The following is a 17,310-nucleotide window of genomic DNA, read 5'->3' on the forward strand; positions in this document are numbered from 1 at the left end:
TCTCACGATAGTGAAGACGTGCGACGTGAGACGAAGTGCGAATATTTATTTAATTTTTAGAACGGCATATGACTTTGACCCTTGTTCTTTCACTGATATGGTGTTAAAATTGTTTAATATCAAACGGTGACGCCATTTACAAGAGTACTTATGGGCCAAAGGTATGGCGATGGCGTGGCGCCGTTGCATCTATTTGAGCATAATTTTATTTTTATTTTTGAAGTAAGTTTTTTCCTTAGAATACTTAATCTTTGATTTTAAGCTAATTTTGCGGTTTCACTTACGTGTTTTTAGTCACTCGCGCGACATGTTTCGGAGAGCCTAGGTCTCCATTTTCAACCACTAACAGTGCCTGAGTGAGTAGCGTTCACGACGGGCGGGCGTGGGCGGGGTCTCACGTACGCAATTAAATTCAATTATATCTTTGATATATGTATCTATATTACTTAGTCCTACAGTTTGTATTATTCCACAGACCAATTCCTATAGAAAAGAATCGCTTCTAATTTTATGAGTCTATCTCGTTAGGTATAACTGGCGATAAAAACTGAATCCGTCAGACCAGTTCGCCTTGGGCCCGAGCGTCGGCAAAACCATTACATAATTATAACCGCATCATAACTTAGATCCACAGACTATGGATGTCAGTACGGTGATACCTGGGCTATAACCGCGAAAATCGAAGTGCGCAAATTGCGGGCATCTTTCTCTGTTAATCTTCACGCCTTCATTGGAGTAAAAGAGAAAGATCCCCGCAATTTGCGAATTTCGGTTTTCGCGGTAGGCCCCCTGTAGCACCCCACGGTCCTTATATTTGAGTCGCTTAACTTCAAACTCGGGTAAATCCATCTGTCAGATTATGCCATTTTGGTATTAAGAAAAGATAATAGGGTAGATATTTGCTGAGAGGGTCGAATGGATTTAACAGAGTTTGAAGTCAAGCGACACATATTTAATTTGTACTAGCTCCAATGAACTTATCATTATTATATTATGGAACAGAGTTACTATTATTTTGTTTCGTTCTAACTAATAAAAAACAATTTTCGAATACCATTGATACAATGCCGACTGCCTATTTGTTTTATGGTTGTAAATTGCTTGGAGATAGGTGCTATTAGACAATTCTGCACTTCAAGTGCAAGCGGAGCACAACTAAATAGCAGTTGGAACAATGTTTTCAGCACTAAAAATAAAAATAATACACGTGATTTAAAATTATGGAGGACTAAAGTCTTATCCCAATTTTCAATTTACCTCAACGCACCTTACCACAAAACATTATGGTGCCGTACAGCCCCGTCTAGTTCAGATGTCAAACTCGACGGCACGATTTTTTCTCAGAGAATCAATGAATGTTTAGTTGTCTTCAATGTTCCGCTCGGCGCGATATTGGCGCGATAGATCGTGTTGTTAGTTGTTAGTGCGATAGTCACTCAAAACAGCTGTAATTATTTTAACTACTTAGTAAACATTGTTACCCAGTTATTAGGTATACTTACTAATGTTAGGTGTCAAGTCACGCAAGCAAGTTTTCTGACTCATCCTCTAGTCATAGATCATAGCTCAATAAGGTAGTTGACGCATGTTGAATTTTATAACTAAATCTAGTTAAATAGATAGAAAATGAGCAATTTATCACAATAAATTGGAAACTTAAAAAATATATGAGATAAATAAAAAAATACAAGTTTCGAAAAAATAAAACTTTTTTAAAAACTGAAATAGGTAAAAAATAACGGTACCATTCGATTCCTTACATTTCATTTAAAAAAATATTGTACTGCAACAATATACATAAACGCAACATTTCACCGACAAAATCGCAATTTTCTTGTTTTCCATTTCCATACATCGAAACGGCTTCTAACTCTTCTAAGCAAAGCGGCTTCTAAGCAAAGTGACACAGTGACGTCACGATGTGTTGCCATTTGTGTTCGAGCGTATGCTCAGTAAAGTGGCGATGCCAGACTTTGACCATCATTTGTGACTTTTCTATTGCTTTAAGACAATGGGTCCTATACAGACATTAGATCCTCAAAACAACTGCATTCGCGCGCGCTGCGCTCGTGTGTGTATATCACTTTCGCACAAGTATGTATGTAAGTTCAACCGAGATTGACGCATGCCACGATATGCTATGCAATCCGCAGATCTTCAAAGTTGCCATTCAACAAGTCAAAAAGAACATGCGGGGTGTATAAAGAAACACTCTATTTAATTTAACCATCAACACTCAGTATCAGCTATACCTTGACGTCTTGTCCCGAGTCCCGAGATACCACATTCTTCATTTTCACTACAGTGGAAAACCTGACACAAACACCCAGCCAAGCACATACATAAATGTTAGACTTTAGACTGCTAAAATCATAAGTTCATAACCTTTCCTTTTGGCTTTGAAGTCAGGTCAATGTGGAGAAGATAGTCTATAAGGGAAGATGGTCTACAAGCTCTTCGTTGCTTTCTACTCTTGTGTTTGTACATAAAGTTACTCCACTCTCCACTCACAGAAGGTCGGTAGAGTAGGAGTTTCTGACTGTGTCTGAGCGACGTAGGTATACAATTTTTTTTTATGATGAATAGGCAGGCGTTTGACCACGATCCCACCTGATAGTAAGTGATGATGCGGTTTACGGTGGAGCACGCTTACCTATGAAATACCTTGCCTTGAAGGGCCCCAGATTGTACTCATGCGGAAACACAGACTCGGACAGGGCGTTCCACTCCTTGGCAGTTCGCATAAGAAATGTGGAAGCAAAACGCTTCGTGCGTATTTCTGGAGTTCCTACCATGAAGCGATGCCGGCGTGCCATTTGTCTTGTAGTTAGTTACAAATACGGTAGTTATTGTCCTATGACGATCTCTGCAATCCCATAATCCTTCCTATTGGCTTTGATGTAGTCTTGTAAAAAAGATGTCCAAATTAGATACAAGGAAGGTTGCATACACGTTTTAATTAAGTACTAGTCGGCAGGCATTTAAATGCAGCACATGCAATGGAATGCAATCAAGATATTCAAGATATAGTGATAATTTAACAGTGCGCAAAGCCCACTGGTGCGTTCTTGCAATAATTCCTGGCGTGTCTAATGACGCCATTTATATCTAATGGCGCAAATTGAGGAGCTGTTTACGTTATCTTCGTGACCTGGTAAACCAAGGGCTTTTTCATTAAATGATTGATTAAATCTTGTTGAATACGGCACTGATTATGATAGATCAACTTCACTGAATAACCTGCTGGTTTCTCAATAGCTAGACGAAGCTGTTCGAACCCCTGGTGTAAATTACATTCGATACCGTGATGTGCGTTGGCGTTATGTCTATTTTTGTATGGGATTTCGAACAGCGCGCCAAGTGGGACGTTTTGGAAACTCCATTTTTTTATAATTTTAGAATTAACAGTTTAAAAGTTATTCAAGAAAATAGCCAAAAAATTACCATTCGCCCTTTATCTCCAGAACTACTGGGTCTAAAGTTTTGAAAAAAATACACAAAATTGTTCTTTACTTAGAGATGACAGGAAAATCTATTAGAAATGTGCAGTCAAGCGTGAGTCGGACTTAATTACTTCGCAAAAACGGGCTTACGAAGTGGGCCAGTTCGTTGGTGCTCAAATCGCATTTGTGCACATGTTTGTTGGTGCGCATGTTCGCTCGGCATAACATGAACGGGGCCCTATCTTTACTTTTGAAATCTTTGTTTTTTTCGTGCAGTGCAAAACGAGGACTACGTTTGACATTATTATGACATAACCATAGTTACGCCTATTGATCAATGTGAAAATCAACTTTAAAGACAAAACTTAACTTAACAGTAATTTAGTCTAATTCTCTCTTTACATGTAATGTGTCAGTCTGTACCGTTCATAACTTGCAAACTGGTTCTACCACACCCACTAATCTAATAAGAACTATAACTTCTGAACAATAAGGTTCAATTTACTGTGTTCATTTTGTAATAAAGATGCAACGTCATATTATGAAGGCGTGGTTGTAGTTGTAATATGCATCTTATTGCTTATGACTTTAGGTATGAAATTGTCCATTTGCATATGGGAATAATCAGAGGTAACCATTGATGTGGTGCTGAATTATAATTGTATTTACATACAATAACTTATCTACATGAATCATAGATATATGATGAAATTATTATAGCATTCAGAATGATGTCTTTCAAAGTTATAAGTAGTTATATTTGTTATTAAAATTTGCAAATTTTATGAGGAAAATAATACTGGGTCTAATTAAGTCCATAAAGTAGCCAGCTCATTTGACTTTTATCCAAAGATATAATATATGTAACTCCGTATAAGTTAAGTAAGTCTGAGGAAAAAACGTACCTCGGAAAATCAAGAAAAATTTGTGCTCGAAAAGATGGCGCCATACCTTTGGCCTATAATCGTGTAGATGGCGTTGGCGACACCGTTTGATATTTTACAACTAACACATATCAGTGAAAGAACATGGGTCAGTGCTATTGGCGTTCTAAAAAAAATAAAAAATCATGTATAATATATGCATATACATATTTTGATATTTTTATTCATTTTAATTTTCCACAATAACAATTACATCACATACAAATTACATTTAAAATACAATAACTAATCTTAAATTAAAATAAAACTAAAACCTTATAAAATAAATTACAACTAAATTAGAACTAACTAAAAACGTCCCCCAGATCTGATCCCTGCGGAAGGGTGCCCATAATGCTGGCTACATTCCCCCGCTGAATGGCAATTCCGATCCTTTGGCCAAGGAATGAGCCAGCTCTAGGATCTCTGGTGGTGTCTAGGAGCATCTTCTTCAAATTTTTAAATAACTTAGTACCTCCTGACCCCAAGGTCCCAGAGTCTCCACCGCAAACGCCGCAAATAAGTGATTGCTCGATAGTTTTAATTCCGTGTCGAAAGATGGCAGTAAATTTATTTACTGTGACTACAAAATTTACTATGACAATAACCCTCTATTGTCTTTGCTTAAACTAAACATTATATATGTAGGTTATTTTTTTGGTTACAACGAGAAGTACAGTATGAATCTTCTCAAATGATTTTTACCCTAGTCTGTTAAACAAAAGCCAGTTTCTTTATTGTGAGCGGTCGCTCATTGTGTGTGTGTGTGTTTAAAAAGCAGCTGTATCGTGGTGGTTTTAAGGTTCAAATCTAAGTCCATGTAACATGTTTTGGTAATATAGGATTATCGACCACCGCAATGTAGGCAAGCGCTCATATTATTACATAGATTTGAACTTTAAAACCACCACGATACAGCCGCTATTTAAACGACATTGTTTCTTTGGCACGCGCTCAGACGCAATGGCCGACCGCTCGCACAAAAGAAACAATGGCATTTGTTTAACAGATTAGGGTCTTTGGCGTAAAAATCATTTGAGAAGATTCAAACTATACAAATACTCCATTTATATAAGGTCGGTAGAGCAGGATTGATCTCTTCCTTCTTATAAATAAGACTGTGTCTGAACGATGAAGTATACAAATACAGGTTCATGCCCTATGACGGTCTTACGTGTCTTACTCTTACCAAAGAGGATATAATAAGATAGAACGGTACTTTCATAGTAAATTTTATAACCACAGAAAATTCACTGCCATCTATCGATACACTTTAAAACTAAAAATGAAGATTTATAAAAATATAATATAAAATATTTAAATATGGATAAATGATTTTTTATTTGCATTAATTATTTTTATATGATTTGACCCATGTCCTTTCACTGATATGCGTTAAAATTGTTAAATAACAAACGAAACCGTCAACGCCCTCTATACGAGAGTAGGCCAAAGGTAGTGGCGCCATCTGATCGAGAATCAAATTTTCGTCATTTTCGAGGCACGTTTTTTCCTTAGACTGTATCCATCTATTATGGAGTTATATCTATCTTTGGTCTTACCTACAATTTTCTTTAAATGCCGGTCTTCCGCACATTGTCCTTATAAGACTAGTTGTCGCCTCTGTATCGCCCGGTGTATGTTATCGATTATAACAACGTCTCTAGAAGAATGACAGCGCGAGAAATTCGGTAAAATGTTATGACCCATAAAATAGGTCATAAAATATTCGGAGCAAACTGGTTACCTTCTGAGGGGAGTTTGGTTCTGACCGCGGCCGGGGTCGGTTGTGTTCCCGGGGCTATTTACAATGGCATTCGCAATTGCATCTTGTCACCAGATGTTGACCGGACCGTGATAGTTTTTACCGACGCGAGCATCTAGATATGCAGTATACGTTTCTATAGAATATCTGCTTATCTCGTAACACGTGGGTTGGTTGTATGTGAAAGTGAAACAGTGAGTGGCAATGTTAACAGTGCAATTTACCGGTGAGATTTTTCCATTTTACGTCTTTTAAATAACGGTCCGTTCTTAACAGTGTTTGTATGTAGGTACAACTACATTCGGTGTTGTTGGGGTTTTTAGGGTTCCGTGCCGCTGTCCGTCTGTCCGTCTGTCTGTCGCCGGCCTGTGTCTCGTAAACCGTGATGGCTGGACGGTTGAAGTTTTCACGGATGATGTGTTTCTGTTGCCTGCAACAACAGATACTAAAAAGTACGGAGCCCTCGGTTGGCGGGTCCGGCTCGCGATTGTCCGGTTTTTTGAGTTTATCCCGAACGTGCAGGCTGACAGACGCGGGGGGCAGGGGGGGGGAGGGGGCTCAACGAATTGCATTGTCTACACGATTCACTGCTGCAACATGTGGAGTGACAAAAAAAGGGTATCGCCACTACGCGGAATTAGAGGACTCTACCACTCAAATTTGATAGCTATGCAATCCAAGTGAGGTGCTATTTGTGTGTTTCTTTGTGGTGCTATTTCTTTATGAATTGTTTAAATGAGTGTTGTTTAAGTGACAACGTGCCGTCCTCTTGTGCTTGAAGTATGGGCATCTTGGTAGACTTAGTTTTTTATAAAGGAGGCAAGCGAGCGGGGAGAATTGCATGATTGGGAATTAATGTCAGAACGGCAGAACAATAACCAAGAGGATAAAATGCTACCTAGGACATCCTAAGACGCCCAAAACCTCATCTCTTAGAAGCCGCATAAGATATAGCTAAAGAGCTCCATCCCGGCATCCCTCTGAGTGGCTCAACATGGCAGACGACAAAGGCGAATTCATCAAAGCAGCAAGAGAAATATATCAACTGGACGAAACCGACAGCGAATCAGAAGAAGAAGAACCAACACCTCGAATCGACGAGCAAACTTTATCTCAAGATGATATTGGCCTCGCTTGGCACAAGATGTTATGAAGACCGAAACGAAAACGACGAGAAGCATATTATCACCAACGCTCTCCCTCGACGACATAACCTACCCCACCTATCTTCCAATATTGGCTTAAGGCTGCATAGCCGGCTGATTATAACTATCCCTTTCCCATCCCAGAGCGTGTCACTCCCCATAAAATTACGTCCCCTGGTATGCCGGCTAGTCCGGAGCAGGCATGTTCCTGGCTGGGTGTGGCGTCTCTTGTCTTGTCTTGTCTTGTCTTGTCAAACTGGTTACCTTCTGAGGGTGTCAAAGTTTCCGTGGCGGAGTAATGTAAGAATTGATTTTGGACAGATTTGGATGAATTACGAAGTGAAGACCTACCGTTTAATTAATAAGTGAAAAAAGATATACCTACAGTTTTTTTCGGATTAGCTGTTATAAATTTGAAGTTACTTACCGATATAATATTTCCGTTAATGTTTAATATTTTAAGATATATCCTGCAAGCTGCAATTGGGCCAAATCCGGATGTAATGCAGTTCAATTGAGCACAAATAATTCGCATTTGGTGAATTTCTTCTTCAATTCTCGATTTCCTAACGTTTGAATGCTCTACTTGAAAATGCAAAGGAAGTTATTAATGTTCTTCTGAATAAAATGCAATGGAAATAGCATTTTTGAAGTGCAAAGCCGTCGCTGACGCCACTTTATGTCATAATAAAAAGACTTCTCGCCTTTTGTACGTTTGTATTTCTTTTGTGCAATAAAGATTAAATAAATAAATGACTTCGGAGTTGTTATAATTTTATTTACAAAGAGAGTTTTTTCTTAATTTATTGATGTTTGTCTGGCAACATCGCAATCGGAAATACAATAGGAAATATTACTGCAATGTTCTGCCGCTAGAGTGCAGCACTAGTGCACATCCTAACCCATGATGGCCATGATGTAACTTATATACATACTATGAATTTAACAGTTATTTGACAAGTTTTCATTATGACATTGATGCATCAAGGCGGTTTGTTTACAGGTGGCCTACCGCGAAATTTTGTTATCTGCCTCTCTGTCGATCGAATATGGCAAAAACCGAACTATTGATTTTCGTGTTTCGCTGTAGGCCCTGTGATTGTGCTAGTGACGCCTTCTAAGTAGAGTTTTGCGTAATATTCCCTACATTTGCACAGTTAAACAAAAAATCGCAATAAATTACATTATAATTTTGAAACTAGACCAAATAAATCCATTAGTCTCTAAGTCATAAGGCCGGCAACGCACTTACAACCCCTCTGGTGTTGCGGGTGTCCATGGGCGGCGGTAATCGCTTTCCATCAGGTGATCCGTCTGCTCGTTTGCCTCCTATTTCATAAAAAAAAAAAAAAAAAAAGTTGATTGTAGTCTATTTGTACCTATATTTAGAATTAATTAAGTTTTTATACTTAGCTTGAGGTTTAATTATTAATTATATTACATAATTAAATAGATCTGAATATATTATTATGTAGGTAGGTAAGTAAATACTAGGATTTTATGTACTCTATCTGAAAACACGAACCTTTACGATTAAAACCGAGAGGTCCCAAGTGTCATAGTGGAAATAATGGTACTGTAGTTATATAATATATACATAGAAAACATCCACACAATTTTTGAAGTACAACTTCTTACGTGCGACGCGACGTTTTACTTCAATCGCGCGTAAAGATTACATGCACACTTTTTTTATTGATTCACCTGTAATTATTGCGGTAACCTTGGATGCGATGCTGTCTGGCTGGCTGCTGGCTTTAGATACTAGGTATTACTTAGATAAATTATGTAGGTACAGCAAGGTCTGTCTACTTAGTATTCCTGCAGCGGCGGGACGCTTGCAATGAGTGACGAAACATTCTCATTACAGGCTTATTGCCGAACGCTTTTCATATTTATTAGTTGCTTTCAATGGAATGTTCTAGATTTAGCACTACGACACAGAATAAGTAATATTTCATATAGAATGGGCACGCACCAGCCAGTCCCAATGGAATTAAATTGCTAATTGTTGTTATGTTTTCTGAAATATTTTTCTCACTGCACCTGAATTCACTGTTCGTTACCGAATAATTTTATGATTTATGAATAAAATAAATTAAAAGGAAAGGGGACGGCCGTTTCTCCATACAAACGTAGTCACCATTTTCCTCTCTGGATATTGACATTATGGAAAATACTTTTACATAATTGGATGTATATTAACCATAGCTATGCCCCTACGTTTGACGTTTTTAGATTTTTTGATAATGGTAAAAATTAGGAGCGAAAAACAGATTTCATATATATACAAATGTTTAAATGTTCCTAACTCTTATACTTAAAAATTAAAAATTCGAATAAAATCAAACGTACGGGCATAGTTGTGGTTAATGTGCAACAAATTGTGTCAAAATATTTTCAATTATATTAATATCCACTAATACATCCTTATAAATAAATGGGGGTATTTTTTGACCAGATTTGTAACTGCTGTAAAGTCGGGTTTTTTAAGTTAATTTCTTTGAGGGTTAGTCAGAAAGCTAGAGAAAAAATCTGAATAGCTGGATATTAATTGAATTATCTTGGAAACCATTTAGTTTGACCCCTGGTGTATATCTTATTTGTTGCAAATTAACTCTATAGTATTTAGCTCCTCGTACTAATGCCTCAAACTTTACAAATCAGCCTCTTCTTTGAAATTCAAAGGATTAGGGATTGGCTCTCGTAAAATATAAGATCGAATTCTGTGCACAGACTTAGCTGGTCTAAACTTTATACTCTCAATCCGTCTAGCACACAGGGCCCAACGGTTCATTTCTGCTCAATAATTTCATGCGCATACCGCAAGCGTAAGCTTGTATAAGACAGCCATTGTCAAGGAAGTCCATTGTCATCCTACGGCAACCATAACCAATTCTAAAACCAACGTTCAATTCGCTATCAAACTCATACATTGAATGGAGAGGCGTCATAAATGCGCAAGTATGACTCAGCGCGTGTTCATCATGTGATTTGCCGTGGTTATGAACTGCTGTCCACTGTAAATTGACCTCACGTTAATAAAAGTTCATTTGTAAAAGTTGATAAAAATCCAGACATCATTCTAAAAATCCTGTCATTTCCTGGACGGTCATTTTTCCAAAAATCCCCGAAAATGAAGTACCTTAACGTAGAAGACCTATCGCTATACATGAAATATGTTTCGTTGAGGTGTTCCGTTTGGTCTTTATCAGCAGTTACACTTCATTAAATGTCACTTTTTTAGTCTTAAAGTGTTTGTTTATTTAAGGTATAACATACATTACAGGGTTTTTATAAATAATTTGATAGAAAAACAGAAGGCTAAAATAAAGCTAACTAAAAACTATTTGTTGATGAAAATACAAAAATCACTAAGTAAATTGTATGCCTATAAGATTTGAGGAGTACCTCATGGATCTCATTAAAACTGGATTTTGATAAAAAGTGGACTAATCTGTTAGTATACCCTTTCAAACTTTTTTTTATCGGTTGAGAAATGACGGGATCTGAGGAAAAAATCATACTTACAACCAAATTGACCCTCCTCTATTTGAAATTTGAAGTCGGTTAAAATAAGGAGGTTCTACAAGATTAAAGCCAACGAGGGGTTAAACGTTTGACTATTTTGACTTTCGAGTGTCATATTCGTACAAGAGTATACATAGGCACATGTAGACCCTAATGGAAAGTTAAAGATTTACTGGTTCAAGTACAGCAAAAGTGAATACCTAGTTTAGTGAATCGAACGCGCGCCGAGCACGTGGATCGAATACAGATTGCGCAGGCGCACCGATGGCGATGCTGATGTAGATAGCCTGAGTTGATGCATAGATCATACAGGTTTTGTGACGACGATTAAGATAATAACATATATAAGTACGCTGCTATTGTATGTTGTATAGTCGAGTTCAATGTCTTTACGAGCCAACGCTCCAAAAATATATTTAAATTACAATTACTTACATAAATAATTACACTGGTATACGTTTCTCTTCACTGTTTGTCGGGCGAGTAAATAGGAATCTCATTTGCTGGTCTTTGGTAACCTCTGCTGGGTACTTTAGCTGGTCTAACAGCTAACTAACATTAAGCATTGGGGAAGTGGGAATCTTAGAAGAAGCTTTATCAGAACACGTTAGCGGGTTAGCACCTAATGAGGCGTAATATATTCATTTCGTGCAGTTGACTTGTTGCCGTTAGCTAGCGCCAACATGCGTAAGTGTCAGACCTCCATATCAATGAAACACTAATGGGAGCTACTTATCGAACTTACTTCGAAACAACCTGAAACTTCTGTGCTTCTGAAGTATGGTTGGAGCGAATCAATCTGAGGTCGTACCTATGTCACTCTTCGTAAACAATCTCTAACTAGAACTGTGGTGGTGGAATAAGACTATTTCCAGCATCACAATACTCATAATCATGCTCATTTATTAATAATATTATTACATATTACACGTTAAAAATTTAATTACATAAGACAGATTACATTATTTTATAGTTTTGGGTAGTGTAGGTACAAATATGTCAATTAATTTTACAATTATGAGCTTTATCATATTAATTAGTATTGTTACATTAAAATTATTTTTGGATGTCAATTAAATTATATATTGTAGAAGTCATTCAGGCTGTAAAAGGCATGGGAATATCTTATTATTTAGTCGACTTGAGGAGTTAGTTAATAATAATTGATTATAAATAAGAATTAGAAAACTGTTGAATTATTTTGTGGCGGAATTGTTGGCTAAACTATTTTTTTAATGTACATATTTTCTCCCTACCATAATCTCATTCCACATAAAATATCCGACTTGGTCCGACCACTTATTCGATTGGATTTTTCATTGGAATATAGGCAAACCAACTTTTAGACTGACACTGTCCACAACATTTAAACTTCAATCGAAAATGTTGCTTATAAATTATATATTACTTTTGTCTTTTTATTATGTTATATTTACGTTAAAACCAGCACAAAAATTTTGACATTATATTAAATTATAATCGTTTCTTGGTAGCTCGAGCGACATTTTTGATAACGCCAGAGATGTGAAAAGTGTCGGTCCAAAAGTTGATTCGCCCATATATAAATGTATATTAAATGTAATATCGAATTTTTGTTCTGAAATAAATTATTATTTGAATTTGAATAAAAACTGTTTCTTACAATGTATTTTCTTCCGCAGTATCGGACATCGGACTCAGTAACATCCAGGATGCGTTCCTCATCGCGGTCGAGGAGCAGGCGGCGCAGCGCCTCCAGCGACTGTCGGCCCTCAAGCGGATCACCCCGGTGGACATGTCCAAGCTGTCTGTAGAGGTGAGGACATGTTGTAGTCATCGCGGTGAGGAGCAGGCGGCGAAGCGCCACCAGCGGCTGTCAGCCCTTTACAAATCCCCCCGATGGACATGTTCAAGCTGTCTGTAGAGATGAGGACATGTTGACATGTTGTAGTCATCGCGGTGAGGAGCAGGTGGCGCAGCGCCTTCAGCGGCTGTCGGCCCTCAAGCACATAACAAGAAGTAATTTCTGTTTCTAGATGTAACTAACTGATGGGTCCTCATATCGCGACATACGCGGCAAAATGATAAAATCACTTCAACGTGAACCCTCATCCCAGCTCACAGAGCCGACTAGTTTTTTATTTGTCACTTTCATACGATTAATTATACCAGTTTTGACGATGCGTTTTTAGCACATACATATTTGCGCTCTAGTTATCACACTTTCTCCGCTATGGATGTTGACACATGTTGGATTTTAGAACGTGTTCTACATACTGAGGTATACAATATAGTCTGTTTTTTAGCTTTCCGTACCCAAAGGGTAAAAACGGGTCCCTATTCCTAAGACTTAGAACCCCTCTGGTGTTGCGGGTGTCCATGGGCGGTGGTAATCGCTTACCATCAGGTGATCTGTCTCCTCGTTTGCCTCCTAGGTAAAAAATCATAAAAAAAGACCACTGCCCGTCTATCTGTCACCAGGCTGTAATCTCATGAGCCGTGATAGCTAATAGACTGTTGAAAATTTCACAGATGATGTATTTCTGTTGCCGCTATAACAACAAATAAATACATACATATACATTCTTTGCAAATAAATACTTACTTACTTACTAAATACTAAAAAGTACGGAAACCTCGGTGGGCGAATCCGACTCGCACTTGTCCGGTCTTTAACTATGAAGTACTTGACCATAGAAATGTGCTTCCTTTGCTCAGCAGTCGGACACAATATGACATTTAAAACTTTCGCGTTTTGAACACATATTAAATCACATTTACAACGACGTCAGTTAGCCGCGACCACGACCGGTGAAACCTGTGTCGAAACGTCGGTAAATAAAGGTAACAAAATAAATTCACGTTAGACCAGATTGTAAAGGACACAATATGCTCGCAATATAATTAGTGTTGGTTAAGCTCTAGTTAGAGTTTGAGACTCGGTTTATCAAACTCTTATAGGTCGAAACTGGAGTTCTCTTCAATTCAACTTGTTAGAGACCCAAGTCTGTTATAAAGACTGAGTCCTATTTAGACGACTCAAATTTTTTAACCAAAAAATGCAAAGATAAATTGTCTTCGTGTAAAATGTTAGGTATGCTATAAACTAAAAGAGATGTCATATATTAAAGAAAAAGTGAGTGAAGTGAGGTTAGGTACGCCATATAATAACGCTTATTTTCTTTACTGCTAGTAGTATTTAGATGAAGTCCTTTTGAGTTGCGCTTGACAAGACTAAATAAAGGGATCGACTCGGGACTAAAAGACTCGGAAGTTTTTTTAGCACAGTCTCGTAAAAAACGAGTTTAGTTCTTCAAATTTAGACTCAAAAGACTCGATTTCCTACCAATACAAAATAAAATACAGTCAAAAGCAGAAATATATAACGTGAATACAGGTCGTCATTTCGATTAAAGTCACATTGATCGCACATCACACGATTGTTCACTAAACGTCCGCTGTTTATCTAAAAGGAACAATACATAAACGTTCCGTCCTATTGTGTCCGCTTCCCATGCCGAGATTTACATGTCGGTTCCGATTCAATACATAACACACATGTGTAAAACAGGCGTGTTCTGATTTTAATAACAGGTTATGAATTTGATCTGGAGGTAGTTAAGGGTCTGAGCTGCCAATGTCAAAAGTGACGTTTTTGGTTGAAGAAATGTCACTTTTGACACTGGCAGATCAGATCCATAACAAATCCAGGTCTAATTAAAGGAAAAAAAGAAAGAAAATACATTTATTTAACGCCACAACATAGTACATAAAATAGAAAGGCATGCAGACAAAAAAAACATTTGGACGCTAAAAATCCCCCCTCAGCATAATGCCGCGGCAAACCGTGGCGCTGGTAAATTCGTACCCTGTTAATAAAATCAGAATACGACTGTAAGTTATTATCTAATTTCTCTGGATATTAGCATTACTGAATATAGTTTGTCACAATTGATCTATATCAACTACAGCTATGTCTGTTCGTTTTTTTTTTTAGATTTTTTGATTATTGTAAAAGTTAGGAGCACTTAAAAGTTTGTATTAAAATTGTTTATCGCTCCTAATTCTTATATTAATAAAAAAATCGAAAAATTTCAATAGCTATGCCTAATATACATCAAATTATACAACAATATTTTCCATAATGTCAATATCCAAAGATGAAAATGGGGACCACGTTTGTACGGAGAAGCGGCCGCCCCCTTTCCTCTTAAAAACCTCTCAAATCTAATTCGATTCAAGGACGCATAATCTTAACCCAAATTCATCTCCATTCATAAGCAAACCCGATAAGCGATTGGGTAAAAGTCAATTTAAGGTCCGTTTCTTCTATATACTTGCCCTCTACTCGGACCATTACGAAACCCGGACGGTATTAGCAATAAATAACTTATTTTAAATGGGGTCATATTTTTATGGGCCACGGACACGGTAAAGCACTTATATGAGACGTTTTATATTTTATATGGTGAGCAACAGTTGGGTTTGGCTTAGACTTTTGGTGTGTTACTCGGCTCCCAGGTAGCATTTATACGTCATTGTGACGTCCGTTACGTCATTATTACGTGTAAATAACGTCATTATAACGTCGCTGACGTCACTTTGCTGCCTGGGCTATTAAATGTAAGGAATGAACGAATATCTTAAATTCGAAACGTTAAATATATTATGGATAAATAATAGTTATGTTCTATAATTGAGAACGCTGGTGGCCTATGAGAGCGCTGGTGACCTAGCGGCACAGAATAAGTAATAGTATATGATGCTAGCGGTAAGAGCGTGCGACTTGCAATCCGGAGGTCGCGGGTGCAAACCCCGGCTCGTACCAATGAGTATTTCGGAACTTATGTACGAAATATCATTTGATATTTACTAGTCGCTTTTCGGTGAGGAAAAGATCGTGAGGAAACCGGACTAATCCCAACAAGGCCTAGTTTCCCCTCTGGGTTGAAAGGTCAGATGGCAGTCGCTTTCGTAAAAACTAGTGCCTACGCCAATTCTTGCGATTAGTTGCCAAGCGGACCCCAGGCTCCCATTAGCAGTGGCAAAATGGCGGGACAACGCGAGGAAGATGATGATGAGTTATGTTCTATAATTATATTACATATAGTAGTATCATAGAGTAACTTATACTAGAGCGGTACTGTCATAGTAAATTTTGTAACCCCAGTAAATTCACTGCCATCTGTCGACACACTTTAAAACTAAAAATGAAGATTTATAAAAATACGATAAAATGTATTTAAATATAGATACATGATTTTTTTATTTGCATTAATTATTTTTATGATTTTGACCCATGTTCTGTCACTGATATGCGTTAAAATTGTTAAATAACAAACGAAACCGTCAACGCCATCTATACGACAGTTGGCCAAAACTAGTAGCGCCCTCTGAACGAGAATCAAATTTTCTTGATTTTCGAGGCACGTTTTTTCCTTAGAATCTTTGGTAGTAGTAAGACACTTTATTGTACAAAAACAAACATAAAACAGGAAAAAACACACACATATCACTGAAAGTCCCTTCTCCATAAATATACCCTGTCCGCCGCTATGAATATTACCCATCCACCACCACCACCACCACCACCATTCCGCGCTAGGTATTTAAAAAAAGTAGTGATGGGTCACTAAAAGATATTGATATTGAGATATGTTGATTGGCTTAAATAAAATTCTACTATATGTCAAACCTGTTGCGCGACATTACAATATTTGACGTTGTCAAACATGCCAACATGCGTGCAGTAAGTACAACATTGCAGTTGTCGCTCGCGGCACAATTCACGTGGGGTTATTTTTGAGCTATAGCCTCCTAAGGCCGAGCCATACTAATGAAAAATCCAAAATTAACAATTAATTATTTCATGTTAACAATTATTGTTTTGTACAATAAAGTGATTTACTACTACTACTAAAATTAACCACTGAATATTGTCTTCGGTTACCGCGATAGTTACTCAGTCACGGGTGACACCCGTTGACCACGAACGCTGTAAAGAGTTCGAAACGTCGGGATGTATTATAAATTCAATATACGCGATATAATCCGTTTTCATAGTTTTATTTCTTAACCACTGAAATTTGAACCTGTAGTGTAGGAAATAGAGTTGATTTTTCGTTGTTTGAAAATGTAACGAAACAGTGTAAAGCGAGAGCGACTGTTCCCGAAACTACGTAGTGGGCGCCAGGGCGCCACTACCACAATCTGAGGGTCTATCATGAAACAAGAAAATTTCTTTATCTAACATCTCTGTCATTCTTGCATATTCGAGCGATAAAGAGGCAGATAGCGTATTTCGGATTCGCGTTTCCCGTTAGGTCCTCTAAACAAACCGCCTTGATGCAGCAATGTCATATTTTATTATCTCTGAAAACTTGTCAAAAAACTGTTAAAGGTACAGTATGTATGTATAAGTTACTCTATGATTTACTAAACAGGCTAGTCCTGCACTCTGGTGGCAGAACATTGCAGTAATATCCCCTATATTGAATATGATTTAAATTTCATTGAACTGAAGA

At 37.5% G+C, this 17,310-nt stretch overlaps 1 protein-coding gene across 5 annotated transcripts in view; it reads left to right on the forward strand.

The window, feature by feature from the left end:
• LOC134747625 (protein PALS1) overlaps positions 1 to 17,310 on the forward strand; it is a 215,665-nt gene that overhangs the window by 20,629 nt on the left and 177,726 nt on the right. For all 5 annotated transcript variants that reach the window (XM_063682224.1, XM_063682225.1, XM_063682227.1 and 2 more), the window contains one exon: positions 12,469 to 12,602. In XM_063682224.1, coding sequence (XP_063538294.1) covers positions 12,469 to 12,602 — 134 coding nt within the window. The remainder of the gene's footprint in view (positions 1 to 12,468; positions 12,603 to 17,310) is intronic.

This window comes from Cydia strobilella, chromosome 15 (assembly GCF_947568885.1).
Source record: "Cydia strobilella chromosome 15, ilCydStro3.1, whole genome shotgun sequence".
Lineage (NCBI taxonomy): Eukaryota > Metazoa > Arthropoda > Insecta > Lepidoptera > Tortricidae > Cydia > Cydia strobilella.